The following is a 16,825-nucleotide window of genomic DNA, read 5'->3' on the forward strand; positions in this document are numbered from 1 at the left end:
TTTTTCCTGAAAAATACAGATTCTGGAATTGTCTATCATTTGTTGCTTTTCTTATGGTGTTTACTTTCGTTGGACTTTTCATTCCTGCTCATGTATATTTCTACGTAACATTTTCTGATATATATTATTCAATAAGTATCTACTTTACACTGATTGTTTTCAGGTAAGAATATCATTTAAATTTTTCTATTTATGGAAAATTAAATGTCTGAAGATCATCTTTTAAATAATGAAAAATGTTTCATACCTTAGATTGAACAATTGACTCAAACTTTCCAAGGAATCATCAGAAAATTAATATTTAGCATTTTTCAATTTTAAATTAAATTTCAAAGCAATGCAAACACTGTGTAAAATTTTTGAAACTTAGAAGGAAAAAAATCTTTCATAATCTTAATATCAGGCAACTACTATTAACATTTGGCATATTTTGTCTAGTGTTTCGTTTTTCTATGAACTTTCATGAAGTTAAGCACTAATCATAAATAAAAATCTTACCTTGTGTTTTTGTTAATATTACATAACAGTTTTCTACAAATTAAAAATTATGATTGGAAATAGCTTTTTAAAAAATCATAAGGAAGCCCTCCTTGTAAATGTATTTTTTGCTTAAGTAATTTTTGTAGTTTCTCCACTGTTAAGCAGGCAGAAAAGCATCTGTCCATGTAGCTGAAAAGAAGATGACATGGAGTAGGAAAAACCACTGCAACTAGATCTCACAGTTCTTTAATCTCCATCACTGAAATGTCTAATACTCTACTTCCATCTAGTTGGATGGTTGACATCAAGTCAGCCCTTGCCAAGTAGATGGAAATCAGTCCCAAATTATCAGATAAAATTAGTGTAAAATGGAGGAATGAATATGACTGAAAAAAGAAATAGAAAAAAAAGCTTGATCAATATTGGACAGATTCAACAAGATTTAGATCTATGAAGAAAATGAAAGGGAGGACATTTTCTTCTTAATTCTTATTCATTAAGTTTATTTTTATTTCTTTTTGGGATCCAGAATTTATCTACAAAACATCCCTAACTCATTTTTTTTTTTCACCTAAAGAAGCACCACTCAAGGGTGATGTGGAATTACCCTATTACTCACCTAGTCGAAAGTACCAAAGAGAATAATGCTGTTTTCTTGGCAAGTCTCTCCGCGGAATACCTTCTACCCTCCCGTGGTGCCACGCCCACAGGGTGTGAAACATTTCTCATCTGCTTGAGTGTCAGCAATCCCACAGAAAATAGATTGGGATAGAGTAGAAAGAAATGGAAAGAAATTTCTGTAACTAAAATAACTTTCTAAATATTATGTTGTCTTTTAGACTTCTGGTCTTTCTATTAATGAGCCCTATTTTGTCTCAAGTTGGCCATGGGTTCAACTGGCGCTGGGCATTCATAATGGTCTGGAGTGAAGTGAAAGGGACTCCTAACATAAACATGGCCCTTCTGCTTGCCTACTCTGACCCTGCTCTTGGATCTGAGAGGGAAAAATCTCAGGTAAAGAAAGCTGTATTTTCTTATTTTGATGTTTTACAAAACTGTTGCATTGTACTTAAAATATGTTTTTGTAGTGAGGTAGCTCAACCCCACTTGGGCTGTAGGAGTGATTTAGCTATGATGGCAACTTTGGGGAGGGGAGGAACAACCGACAACTTTCCTTCTCCCTGATCCGGTTTAGATTCCTAAATTCTTTCACATTCCTAAAAATAGGTTTATTATGATTAAAGGAATTAAAACTTATAGATTATTTAAAATCGTACCTAATACGAAGTATGCATTCAAGAATGTTTTAAATTTTATTTACTCCTGATACCCAATCAAGAGAAGCAGAAATCCACTTATGGTTGGCTCTATTGCCTTCTACAAATTTATGAGGCCACATGTAGTCATGCTAGGAGCCAAACATTTTAATTTTCAGGTAAAGTACTCTAAACAGTACCCCCAGACTCTGCCTAACAACGTATTGGGCCCAACTCTCCCTCTACCACTTCTCTAGGCAAGATAATAAAAAGAAGCTCTGTGAGAAATTTCCTATGCAGGTATGCCAGAGCAAGCAGCAAGCATCTGGCACTTTCATCGTGTGTGTGTGTTACATAAATTCCAAGTGTAAAAGGAAGAGTGGCGGGTTAATTATTATGTGTCTAATTAAATAACACTCAGTTCAAACATTAAAAACTAAATCTTCAAACTGCTTTTAAAACCAACATTTTCTAATATTGCGTGACTTTCTTCCTCTGCTTTTTAATCTATTTTAACATGTAAGATCATTGTCATCACCATATATCCTGATCAGTGGGATGGTTAACCTTGCACACGTATCTGAGTTACTGAAATTTTTCATTTAGCTGCTTTTGCTGTGTAACCATCATCAAGTTTTTAATTTCCACCTCACTCCATGTATTAGTTTCCTCATTCCAAACAGACTTAATAATAGTAGCAATGGTTTACTGGTAAATGTGTACAAAGTAACTTGTGTGTTGAAGAGAGGAGAGAATCCTAACTTGTAATTTTTGCCAATTTCTGTTATGAAATCATTTCCACCAATGATAAGAACAGCAATCAGCTCATACACTTCCTAAAACTTTAATCATTAGCTCTCATGAGCTAGTAAGAACCAGCTCTAGCACTCAACTTTCACAAAGGATTATTGTGAGAAATAAAAAATGTACATGAAGTGCTTAGCACATTGTTTAGCATATAGTAAATATATAATAAATACAAGCTTGGCTGGGCGTAGTGGCTTTCATGGAGCACTTTGGGAGGCTGAGGCAGGAGGATCACTTGAGGCCAGAAGTTTGAGACCAACAACATGGCAACATCCTGTCTCCACAAAAAATAGAAAAATCAGCTGGGCATGGTGGCACATGCATGTAGTCCCAGTTCCTTGGGAGGCTGAGGCAAGAGGATCGGTTGAACTTAGCCTGGGAGTTTGAGGCTGTAGTGAGCTATGATGACACCACTGCACTCTAGCCCAGGAGACAGAGTTTTTTCTGTCTCAAGAAAAAAAAATACAAGCTATGTTGATAATGATGATGATGATGATGACATGTTATGCAGTCCTGCTTTAAAAAAAAAAAACTTAGTAAACAAGGTTACTTAGTGAAATGTCCTCACTAGTAGTAACTACTTGAGAAGAAAGTAGCACTCCTTTCTTAACTTAACCTGGCTGAACCCTACAGCTAATTTATTAATACCTACAGAGAGGCATCATAGTGAAGGGTTACAAATACTAACCTCAAAGACATATTGCCTTTTTAATTCTGTCTCTTACTACTCACAAATTATGTGATATTGGGTAAACTGCAGCGTCCCAATTTCCCATCTGTATAACCGGGCACTATTGGTTTTTACCTCACAGAATTGTAGTGATGATTAAATCAGCTTGCTATATTGTACTATTAATATCTGTCTACTATCTTAGTATATCTTACTACTTTTAAACTGTTAAACTAATTTAGTAGTGCTTAACCTACAATGCACTTTAGATTGCTTCAGGAACTTTTAGTAAAACACCAATGTCTGTGGAATTCGGGCCCTTGCCATGCCTTGCCATGATGAATAATGGATATCAGTCTTACTTTCCATAGAAAACAACCACAAAAATGGTTAAAATATATGAAGCGACTGGTTTGGGGTATTGGACACTTCATGTTTAGATTCTTTAGAGAAAGGAGACATATGAGGTGAGTTCACATTCACTCTGGTCTTTCTTCCAAACCATGGCACAGAGAAGTGAATGCCAGAGTGCAGTAATCGCACTGAGTGGAAAAAATGAGATCAGAGTTTAGGGCTATTGAAGTAGCTAAAATTTTGGGAGGCAAGGTACCATGGAGAGAAGAATTGTGTAGGAGAAGAGCACCAGAAATCTACATGAGGATCCCTGTGAATCATTAGTCCATTGCTAATCTGCAAAGGCAGAGATTTTGGAGGAGGATCAGCAGAAAGAGCTACTAGGGAGCTTTGAGCAGAATACACATACTGAAGGCTGCAAAGTGCTGGCAGATACTGGTGTTCTGATTAGCCACAGTACATAAACCTCACTGAACAACACATCGGTTAAGTTGTGATCACAGAAAGACCACGCCTTAGAAATAAGAATTAGGCCCTAGGATGAGGTTTACTCTAGACCCATTCTAAGAAAGACTAAAACCATACCTTGGTGGGATAATGTGATCTGCTAGTAAATTAGCTGCCTGGCACAAAACTCAAAATTCTTTACAGGAAGACAACATGATCAAGACTGTCAACAATGCAGCATTCATCATATACAGCCTAAAGGCAAATATTACTATGCATGGGAAGAAGCAGAAAAACGTGACCTATTTTTAAGAGAAAAAATTATTCAACTGAAACAAACCCAGAGATGACACAGATGTTAAAACTAGCATAACTATTAAAAATATATTTAATAATTTAAAGAAAATAATGGACATAAAAGTAAAGACATGGGATATTTCAATGAAGAAATTGAAACTATAAAAAGCAACCAAAGAAAAATTCTAGAATTGAGAAATATAATATCTGAAATGAAAAATTTTATGAGCTTAATGAGAATAGAGAGTGCAGAAGAAAAAAATCAATTCTAAATAAGAGTGAGAAAATATGTGAAGCAAAACTGATAAAACTAAAGGAATAAATAGAAAACTTGTAATTGGAGACTTTAACACTCCTCCCTAGAACTTATTTAACAAATTATAGAACTAGACAGAAAATCAGCGAAGGTATGGAAGAACTGAACAACACCATCAGCAACAGGATCTGATACTTGCGGTATTATCTGAATTGATACAGAAAAAGCATTTGACAAAATTTATTACTCATCTCTGACAAAAGCTCTCAAAACATAGGAATAGAAGAAAATGTCCTAATGTTGATAAAGAACATCTACAAAAAATCTACAGATAACATCATAATTAATAGTGAAAGACTGCTTGCCCCCTAGATCGGGAATAATGCAAGAATGTCTAATTTCTGCACTCTTATTGGACATCATGATGGAAAGTCTAGCCAGCTCGATAAGGCAAGAAAAGGAAGAATGCATAGTGAAAGGGAAAAATAATAAAACTATCCTTATTTACAAATGGCATAATTATCTACATAGAAAATCCCAAAGATCTTTCAAAAAGAAAAGCAAAAACAAAAACCTCCTAAAACTATTAAGTGAGTTCAGCAAGATCCCAGGATACAAGATAAATATTTAAAAAATAAACCATATTTTTATATACTAGCAATTAATGCATGAAAACCAAAATAAAAGGTATAATATTTTGTATAATTACTCAAGAAAATAATATACTTAGGTATAAATCTAATAAAATATGTATAAGATTTGTAGGCTTAAAACTATAAAACACTTACAAAAAACCAAAAGATTACCTAAATATAGTTAATGTAGAGATACACAGTGTTCATGGATTGGAAGACTTAACATTCCAAAGTGATGTAAAGTTTAATGCAATTCCTATTAAATCCCAGCAAGTGTTTTGGTAAATATAGACAAGTTTATCTGAAATTTATATGGAAAGGCAAAGAAACTAAAATAGCAAAAAAGATTTTGGAAAAGAAGAATAAAGTGGAAGGAATCAATATACCTGATTTCAAGACTTATTACAGGCTGGGCGTGGTGGCTCACACCTGTAATCCTAGCACTCTGGGAGGCCGAGGTGGGTGGATCATTTGAGCTCAGGAGTTCAAGACCAGCCTGAGCAAGAGTGAGACCCTATCTCTACTAAAAATGTAGAAAGAAAGAAATTAGCTGGACAACTAAAAATATATATATATAAAATTAGCCAGGCATGGTGGTGCGTGTCTGTAATCCCAGCTACTCGGGAGGCTGAGGCAGAAAGATCGCTTGATCCCAGGAATTTGAGGTTGCTGTGAGCTAGGCTGATGCCATGGCACTCTAGCCCAGGCAACAGAGTGAGACTCTGTCTCAAAAAAAAAAAAAAAAAGACTTATTACAGTTACAGTAGTGGAGACTGTGGTATTAGCAGAGGGAGAGACACACAGATCAAGGGAACAGAATAGACAGCTTTCAAATAGATCCACACAAATATTCCCAACTGATTTTTGACAAAGATTCAAAAGCAATTCAATGTATTATAGAATGGATAGTCTTATCAGAAAATGGTGCTGAAGAATTGGATATTCATAGGCAGAAAAAAATGAATTTTGACCTAAGTATCATATCTTAAACAAAAATTAATACAAATGGATCATGGAATTAAATATAAAGTGTAAAACTATAAAATTATAGTTTTCTACATTACCACAATAAAGAAGAAAACCCATATGATTAACAGATGCAGACAAAGTATTTGACAAAATTTAACATACACTCATTAATCAAAAAAAAGAAAAACTTTCTGTGAAATAAAGTTTAAATGAAACTACTTTAATCTGACAGAGAGTATTTATTAAAAAAGAAAAAAAACCCTAAAGCTTAAATGATACTTAATGGTAAAATACTGAATGCTTTCCCCCTAAGTTTGGGAAAAGGGCAAATATGTCTCCTTTCTACACTTGTATGGAACATTGTACTCAACGCCCTACCAGGGCAATAGGGAGAAAAAAGGCACACAGTTATTTGGTATGTATAAAATAACAACTAGAACTAATAAGTGGATTTAGCAAGATCATGAGATTCATGTTTAGTATATAAACCTAAATTGTATTTCTACATACTAACAAGAAACAGTCAGAAAAATGAAATTATAAATAACAATAGCATCAAAAACATGGCATTGGAATAAAAATAGTGAAATATGTATGTATTAGTTATCTATAGATATGTAACAAATTGTCCTAAAATTTAGTTTCTTGAAATAAACATTTATTATCTCTATTTCAGTGGGTCAGGAATCTGGGTGAAGATTAGCTTGGTGCTTCTGACTTAATTTGTCTTATAAACTTTAATTTAAGCATAAATTGGAGGTACAGATATCAAAAGGCTCAACTGGGGCTGAAGAATGTGCTTCTGAACTCACTTACGTGGTTGTTGACAAAATGTAGTACTTTACAGTCATTTGGACTAAGGGTATCAGTTTCTGTTGGCTTTTGGCCAGAAGCTATTCCTTGTCACTTGGATCTCTCCATAGGTCAGCTCACAATATGGTAGCTGGCTTCTTTCAGAATGAGTAAGCAATAGACCTGGAAGAGAACAAGCCCCCAAGACAGAGGCCACAGTCGTTTTATAACCTAATTTAAGAAATGACTTTCCATTGCTTCTGCATATTCTGGTCATTAGACGTGAGTCAATAAATCCAGTCCACACTTAAGGCAACTGAATATCAAGAGATAGATAACTTTGGGAGCCAACTTAGAGGCTCTTTTCCAAACTGTGCAAGACTTATGCATTGAAAACCACAAGACATTGTTGAGAGAAAATTTACAAGACCTTAATAAATGGAAATACATTCCAGTCATGGATTGGCAGACTCAAGATCATTAGGACATCACTACATTCAACACAATCCCACTCCCACCAGATTTGTTTTAGAAATAGATAAGACAAATCTAAAGTTTATATAGAAACACAAAAGACCTAGAATAGCCATAACAATTTTGAAAAAGAAGAATAAAGTTGTAGGATTTATGCTCTCTGATATCAGGACTTACTATAAAGATACAGTAATTAAGTTTGTAGCATACTGGATTAATGATAAAAAAATAGATCAACAGAATATAATAAAGAGTTTTAAAAAGGCTCACATTTTTATGGTGGATTGATTTTTGACAAAGATGCTAAAGCAGTTCAATGGAAGAAAAGGTAATTTTTTTTGACAAATGATGCTGAACAACTGGATATTCATTTAGAGAAAAAGAAAATAAAACTTCTATTTTTACCTCACATCATGCTGAAAACTGGCTTGAGATGGATCATAAACTTAAAGTTTCTGGACGAAAATATAAGAGAATACTTTTTTTGACCTGGGGATAAACAGAGGTTTCTTAGGACAAAAAAATAATAGTCACTTCATCAACATTAAAAACTTTTGCTTATCAAAAGGTAGTTTTACCGAAAGGAATAGGTAAACCACAGACTGGGTGAAAATGTTCACAATACATATATCTGACAATGAACTTCTTCTTAGGATATGTTTTTTAAAATGTATACAATTTTATAATAAAAGAAAAACAATCCAGTCTTTATAATATAAAAAAGAGTTGAACAGACACTTCAAAAAGAAAAATATATACTAATAAGCATGTTAAAAAATGCTTAACATCATTACTCTAGGGAAATGCAAATTAAAACCACAAAGAGACACATAATATGCAATTTAATTTACACAAAAGTTTTAGAACTAGCAATTCTTATGTGTAGACAGAGAAATTAGAATAGTAGTTGCCCCTCATAGAGTAGGGGATTGATTGGGAAGAGGCACTAGAGAAATTTTGGAAGATATGAGACTATTCTGCACCTTGATACAGTTGAGGATAATATGGGTATAGGCACAATCAAAACTCTTCAAATGGTACATGAGTATTTCAATGTATGTAGATTATACCTCACATTTCCTAATTACCAATGTTTGAGCTGTACCCTTAAAGAATTAAATCATAATATTCAGTGTAGGCATACTGGGCACCAATATGTTAAAGTTTCCCAAATGGTTCTTTTTTTTTTATTTCCTGAGACAGAGTCTTGCTCTATCACCCTGGCTAGAGTGCAGTGGTGTCATTATGGCTCACTGCAACCTCTGACACCTGGGCTCAAGGGATCCTCTTGCCTCAGCCTCCCGAGTAGTTGGGACTACAGGCACATGCCACCACACTGGCTAATTTTTCTATTTTTTGTAGAGACGGGGTCTCACTCTTGCTCAGGGTGTTCTTGAACTTCTGACCTCAAATGTTTCTCCCGCCTTGGCCTTCCAGAGTGCTAGGATTACAGGTGTGAGCGACCACGCCCAGCCTCAAGTGAATCTAATGTGAAACTCTGAGAGCCTCTAGTGTGGTTTCATGCTCTGTCATAATTTCCATTTGTGGCCGTAGAACAGCAGACTGGCAAGGGATTTAAGAAAAGTTCTGAAAGTTAGAATTCCATAACTCACCAGAAGTGTGAAATCTCAGATTGGGAAGTGTTAGTCCACTCGTTTATGGAGACTGACTTGGGATATGAGTGAATGAAGAAATCAAGTGGCTCCAAAGATATTAATTGCTCCTCCCTCCTGACAATGAAAAGGTGCCAAAGAGGCCAAGTTTGAGGTGAAGAAAACATATCAAGGCCTCTAATTGTTCTCTTTTCCCAGGTGTGGAGAATTATTTGACATAGATGTGCTGGTAGCTTGAACAGAGCACTGTGTGGCTATACATAGGCAGGTGTGTATAGTAGATAAGAATTGATGAAAAAAGTATAGATATATTCTCAGGGCCCAAGAAGAGCAACAGTGGAATTTAAGGACACATGTTCTTTTCCAATATCTCTATAGGTATTTGTTTATTTGTCAAACTATATGTCCTGATTTTAGTTTGGTTCCAAAACATGGATGGAGTACATGCAGGAATATAAGAGAATTCCTAGAATACTTTCACCATGCCTTAGATTGACATCCAAATTCTTCCCCTGTCTTGAGCATCTATAAACATAGTACAACCTAGTTTAATTTATATTGGTGAATATAGAATATTATATGAAATTGTCATGAATGATTTGTATTTTTTGTTCAATTCTAGATATTATTTCATGGATTGAGTGTATGCTTAATTTCCGTGATTGTCAATAGATTTATTTTGCCAAGGGCAGTTACTGAACTAGGTAAGCCTTACTAATTTACCCTTTTAAGTGAAGAGAAAAATATTCTAAATATGCTAATAATGAAAAAAAGAATCCATATAAATACAATTCACTGGTGCATAATTGAAGAGGAAATTGAATCTCCATGTAAAGACATATTCAGGGCTTAGGCCAACAACCTTGTTTATGTAAAAAGATTATTTATTTACATTATTGCAATATAACTAAAATCATGCTATAAGTTTATAAAATTATTTAGAGAATTTTTATTGGGAGGCACCTATATGCCAGGCACTATTCTAACTCATAGTGGTGCATTATGAAGACAGATGAGATTTCTGAGTTGATGGATCTTACAATGGAGTGAGGAGAAGCAGATGGTAAACACAGAAAATAAAGTAATGTCAAAAAGTCATATACATGTCAAAGTAAAACCACATATGAAATAAAATAAAGAATGCAACAGGTGCTAAATTCTTCAGGAAGTTGGAAACTAGGTATGTTCAAGAAAAGAAAGATGGTTTAAGGAATTAGAACTTTAGAGAATAGTGCAGATAATTCCTCATATGTGCTTAAGTGGCTTGTGTGATTATGGAAGCTAAGTCCCAAAATATGCAGTTCCAAGACCTGAGAACAAAAAGAGCCCATGGTGCAAGTTCCAGTCTAAGCCTGAAGTCAGAAAACCTATTTCCCATCTCAAGACCATCAGGCAGACAGAGCAAATTGTCTCTTGCTCAGCCTTTTGTTCTATTTAGGCCTCCAACAGACTGGATAAGTCTCACTGACTTTGGGGAGGGTAATCTGCTTTTCTCGGTCTACCAATTTAAATGTTATTCTCATCTAGAAACACCCTGACAGACACACCCAGAATAATGTTTAACTGCATATCTGGGCACCCTGTGGCCCAGTCAAGTTGACACATAAAACTGTCCATCATACCTCCGTTTCCTCCTATCTCAAACTGGGAAAAAGGACTCATCTCAAAGGGTAGTCAGTATAACGAAAAGACTTAATACATGCAAAATTCTGGGACATGTTTTCCTAGTATATAGTAAATATTCAACAAATATTGACTATTACTATTATTGTTATTCTATATCTCAGCTTTTGTGAGAAGTAGTATAAAAGTAGAAAAAAATGATATTGTTATTATTATTACTAAACAATTTACAGTAAATCTTTATTTAAAGTTTAAAAAAAAAATACTTAGTGGCAATAAGTTAAGACCAAAAGGAAATTTTATAATCCATATCAAAATTGTGGTCTTCCTATTTATAAAATATATTCTTTGTATCAAAGGTCTTCGTGATGTCACATCAACCAAATATAAGTCAGTTCATTATACATTTCAACATTTTCAAGAACTAACCAAATCTTCAGCCTCTGCACTGAAATTTGATAAAGATCTTGCTAATGCTGATTGGAACATGGTTGAGAAAGCAATTATTCTTCAAAACCCATATACAGTAAGCAAGTTATACCTTTTGTTTATTTCTTCAAAGTAGATATGATTGCCATTGAGTATAAATCATGTCATAAATATTAATTCATAATTTTTAATATTTGTGATTGACAGAGTTGTATTGATAACTTTATTTGCCATAATAGTAAGGAGGAGATCTCAAGGAATTTTATGATCACTGTGGGGCAAAGCAGAAGTCACAACCCCTTTGAGAATATTGGAGTTATATGTTGTAAATTCAAAAGAGGGAGCAGTGTATTGGGGCTGCCTGTAAAAGAGGTCAAAAGGAAGAGAATGAACCTTAGAAAATGGCTAGTTTTTGACCAGATTAGGGGTGGACAAGTGCCTTTGTTCATTCATTTATTCAGAATTTATTTAGGCTATGATATATGCTAAGCACTTGCTAGACTCTAATTTGTGGTTAATAGTATTTTAATATAAAACAGAATTCAAAACCAGTATCATAAGTTTAGCTGTGGGTGAGATGTCACCTTCTGTTCCTGAGATATGCTTTAGAATATCTGTGGGCAGACTTATTCATTTAAGATTACTCGGCACACCAGTCAGTCATGGTTTCCATAAGGGGAAATGGTAAAAGTTGTCTTGGGATTTTCTCAAAGCTGTTGCTGCTTTTCCATGTCCTGCATCATGTCAGTTTTCACTGTGATGTTTTTCTGCATCACACCATGTGAGGGACCAACTTCTAGCAGTGCAGGTTGAGACAATTAGTCTCTATGAAATAGCATTCTGAAAAATCCATTTCTTATCCATTAACCATCACTTGAAGCTCCAGATAAGGTCTAAGAGTCAAGCCCTGTGCTTGCAGGAATACTGCTGGAATTTCTGGATGGGACAAGTACCATGTCAAATCCAAGAATTTCGCTAGTAGCTCCAAATGTCTATTTGTGACCTTTTATTGACCTGTTTGCATCAGAATCAGCTGGAAAGTTTATTTAAAATATTGATTGAATTCCCAACTCCTATCCTGGAGATTCTGATGCAGGTGGTCTGAGCAGGGTCTCAGAAACACATATTTTTAATTCACTACCTAGCTGATTCTACCGCAGAATCAGTGTTGGAGCCGCTGCTCTGGTACTTAATTAGTTTCAGAGGCAGTTGATCAAACAACCACATTCTCCTTTTTATGACGCACATATGAGGCATATTATAGTGTAACAGGTAAAACACTGACGCTGGACTCAGAAAATCTTGGTTTATATCCTAGCTTTGCTGCTTAATAAATAGCTTTCTGATCTTGCGCATATCATTTATTTTCTCTAAGCTTCCGTTTTTCTCATCTGTAAATTGTCCATATTCCCATTTCCTTAAGGCATATTCACTTTCTATTCTACCTCAAGTGGTTAGTTTAGAGCAGTGGTTGTCAAGCTTTAGCTGCAGCAGAATAATTGAATGGGTTTATAGGAACACAGGTCGCTGCCCATTCCTACTGATTCTATTTCAGTACGTCTAGAGCGGGATCTGGGAATGTGCATTTCTGATAATTTCCACTTGGTGGTGGTGCTGCTGCTGCTGGGGGACCATGCTTTGTGATCTGCTGGTTTAAAGTATGATCCTATATGTGGTAGCGTTCTAAACTGCTAATAATGCCGCTTAAAGTAAAGATATGATATAACCCCTTCCCCCAAAAACTGGCAATTATTTTACTTTCTACATAACTGGGCAAATGATGAGGACATTTGCGCAAATAATGAGGATCTGAACATTTTTCTGTATCTACCAGGTTTTCTATTATTTTTCAAATCAAACTGGTACAAGAATTGCTTGAGGTTTATGCTAAACAAGATGTAAATATTTATGTATTATTTTTTGTCTTTTATTTGTGTTTTACGTAGTTGAACCAAGAAGAAACAACAGAGCATCAGAAGGTGACATGTCCAGACTGTAACAAAGAGATAAATGAGACCCTTAACACTGAAGCAATGGAGCTTGCCAACAGGCGTCTCTTATCAGCACAAATAGTACTGTATTATACTTTTTAAAATTATTTTTGAGCCTAAAATTATATTGAAATCCTTCTCCTTTGCTAACGATGTCTTGCTTATGCTAACCTGTATAACTTAATAGATTGTTTACAAAGGCAAAGGGAAGTTTGGCATTGTCTTAGGAATCTGCTTGACTGCAAGGAAAAAAAAAGGAAAGAAAAAAAAGAAATCCACTCAAATTAGCTCAAGTAAAAGGTGTTTTATAATGAAGAATTGGGAATTTTACAGGTCCCACTGTCAGGAGTTACATCTGGGCTTAACCTTCAGATGTGCTAGGTAATTAATTCTGTGACATTGCACACTTCTGGGTCCAAGTCAGTTTTTAATGGAAGGATACTACCAAATTCTCTAATAACTGCATGTACAGAGTATTATGCTTTCATTCAAATCTTGAGTAAAAAGTAGAGAAATTCTATAGCACAGCTGCATACAGTACTATGTTGGAAATTACTAATAGGCTAGTTTTCATGTTCTATCCAGGTCAGGATTTTGAACTATTTGCCATGACTCATCTTCTCAAAAGGCTCATGTTGGGCCTTCCTCACTGCATATGGAGCTGTTGTTGATTTCTCAGCTATTCCAACCATACAGGATCCCAAGCATTCTACTTAGTCTAACTCAAGAAATGCGAGGTCTGGAGGGCATGATTGTTCTCTCTTCAGCAGGTGGTAGTTTGAGCAGACAAGTTGAGTCTCAAAAACAACTTTTTTAAGGACTTAAACAACTTCTTTAAGCAATTGAGGCAGTGCCACGAAGGATGAAGCTTATGTCCTCATGGTGCTGTGTTCCACCAGTAGATTTTCCACTTGTCCTACCAAATGAGGTATTGCTACCTACAGAGAAAAGATTTACTCCCACACAACTAAGTTAATACAGGCAGGGGTGGAAATATCGCAGCTAGCTCTTCCATCTCTTCTAAATCTGATGCACCAGGAGCCATGGTTCTATGAGGTAAATGAACGAAGGCCAGCTATCAGGATTTCCCTTGGGAACCACCTATGAACAGCTTCTGAAGCAAAGACAAAGGCAAGCTGTCTGAATATACCAAGCCATCAGGGAGGAAAAAATAAAAATATCAGTCAAAGGAAATAATGGAACAGGATAGTCAAACATCTAGACCAGGATTTCTAAGTATAAGAGGATCTGGAAACATTAGAGTAGGGAGAGTCTTGAGAAAACCATCAGTGAATCTGAACAGCCAAACGTGGCTTTTTTAAACTGCAACAATTGCTCCCTTGGATTACGAAATCAGAAATGGGGAGTTTGCAAAATTTGTCTATAACTGTCAAAAATGTGATAGAATAACCAAAAGTACATGCAATCTGCTATGTAATTTAGGAAACATAAATCACATTTCTATTTTTTCTGCAAAAAGTCCCCAAATCAAAAAATTTTCAATGAGATAGAAAATAAAAACAAAAGAGACTGTAAACACCATATGGTAGAAATATCAACCACCAGCATATTTGCATGCACTTTGATCTGTCTCATTGCTCACTTAACTTTTCCAAACAGTTTTGCTTCTCCATCTAAGTAATGTACTTGCTGGACAATTTTTTAACAGCCTTTCTAGCTGGACTCATAATCACTAGGATCTCCCACTGCCATCACGACAACCCTTTTCCCCACCACACCCCTAAGGCCACTAATACTTGTAGGTGCACACACACACTTTTCTCAGCCTTAAAAAAAATCCCAAAGCTTTGTGTCATTTTGTTTATTGATATCTTTTGGCACATTATTATTAAATTTTACTTTTTAACTTGTATTTTATTCCAATATGAAATGTGACTGTAGGGTTGAGAAGGTATTTTTGTTGTCATTATTTTAATTGATATATAATAATTATACATATTTATGGGGCACAGTGTGATATTTTTATATAGGTATACATGTCTAATGACCAAATTAGGATAATAAGCATATTCATCATTTCAAACCTTGATCATTTCTATGTGTTGAGAATATTAAAAATCTTCTTTCTAGCTATTTAAAAAAATACAATAAATTATTGTTTACTATAGTCACCCTATAGTCACCCTATAGTATGACTGAATATTAGAATTTATTCCTCCTATCTAGCTGTAACTTTGTATCTATTAGCCAACCTCTGCCTGGTCCTCCTGCCCCCTACCCTTCCCAACCTCTAATAACCACCATTCTACTCTCTACTTTTGTTAAATCAATTTTTTTGACTTCCACATAGGAGTGAGAACATGTAGTATTTATCTTGTTGTGTCTTATTTATTTCACTTAACATAATGTCCTCTGGGCTCATACATGTTGCTGCAAATGACAGGATTTTGTTCTTTTGTATGGCTCAATAGTATTCTGTTGTGTATATATGCCACATTTTCTTTATCCATTCATCCATCAATGGACACTTAGGTTGATTCCATATCTTGGCTATTGTGAATCGTGCTGTAATAAACATGGGAGTGAAGATATCTCTTCAATTTTCTGAGTTCCTTTCTTTTGGATATATACCCAGTCATGGGATTGCTGGAACATGTGGTAGTTCCATTCGTAGCTTTTTGAGGAACCTCCATACTTTTTTCCATAATGGCTGTGCTAATTTACATTCGCACCAACAGTGTATAAGAGTTCCCTTTTCTCTGCATCCTTGCCAGCATTTGATATATTTTAACTTTTTGATAATAGCCATTCTAGCTGGGTCAAGAGAGAATATCTTATTGTGGTTTTGATTTGTATGTACCTGATGATTTGTGATGTTGATCATTTTTTCATTTACTTGTTGGCTATCTGTATATCTTATTTTAAGAAATGCCTCTTCAGATCCTTTGCTCATTTTTGATCAAATTATTGTTTTTGCAGTTGAGTAGTTTGAGTTCCTTGTATATTCTGGATATTAATTCCTTATCAGATGAATAGTTTGCAAATATTTTCTCTCATTCTTCAGAATGTCTCTTTACTGATCACTTCCTTTACTGTGCAGAAGCATTGTCATTTGATATAATCACATTTGCCTATTTTTGCTTTTGTTGCTTGTGCTTTTGAGGTCTTACCCATAGTATGTTTTCCCAGACCAATGATCTGAAGTATTTTCCCTATGTTTTCTTATAGTTGTTTCATAGTTGTGGGTCTTATATTTAAATCCTATATCCATTTTGAGTTGATTTTTGTATATGAGGAGAGATAGGGGTCTATTTTTATTCTTCTGCATATGGATATCTAGTTTCCAGTTTTCCCAACGCCATGTATTGAGGAGACTGTCCTTTCTCCAATGCATGTTTCCGGCAACTTTGTTGAAAATCAGTTGGCTGTAAATAGGTGGATTTATTTCTGGGCTCTCCTATTCCATTGGTCCATGTGTCTGTTTTTATACCAGTACCATGCTGTGTTGATTACTACAGCTTTGTAGCATATTTTGAAGTCAAGTAGTATAAGGCTTCCAACTTTGTTCTTTGTGCTCAAAATTGCTTTGGCTGCTCGAGGTCTTTTGTGGTTCCATATAAATTTTAAGATTGTTTTTTCTACATCTATGAAAAATGTCATTGGTATTTTGATGGGGATTACATTGAATTTGTAGGATGCTTGGGGAGTATGGTAATTTTAACAAAATTTATTCATCTGATCAATCAACATGAGATGTCTTTCCATTTTTGT

The 16,825-nt window shown here is 35.0% G+C and overlaps 1 protein-coding gene across 1 annotated transcript in view; it reads left to right on the top strand.

Moving 5' to 3' along the window:
- SLC9C1 (solute carrier family 9, subfamily C (Na+-transporting carboxylic acid decarboxylase), member 1) overlaps nt 1–16,825 on the top strand; it is an 88,395-nt gene that overhangs the window by 23,701 nt on the left and 47,869 nt on the right. The window contains exons 7-11 of the mRNA XM_012652224.1: nt 20–163; nt 1,320–1,494; nt 9,673–9,754; nt 11,033–11,199; nt 13,049–13,174. Of these exons, the coding sequence (XP_012507678.1) occupies nt 20–163; nt 1,320–1,494; nt 9,673–9,754; nt 11,033–11,199; nt 13,049–13,174 (694 nt within the window). The remainder of the gene's footprint in view (nt 1–19; nt 164–1,319; nt 1,495–9,672; nt 9,755–11,032; nt 11,200–13,048; nt 13,175–16,825) is intronic.

Source organism: Propithecus coquereli, unplaced genomic scaffold, assembly GCF_000956105.1.
Source record: "Propithecus coquereli isolate 6110/MARCELLA unplaced genomic scaffold, Pcoq_1.0 Scaffold386, whole genome shotgun sequence".
Lineage (NCBI taxonomy): Eukaryota > Metazoa > Chordata > Mammalia > Primates > Indriidae > Propithecus > Propithecus coquereli.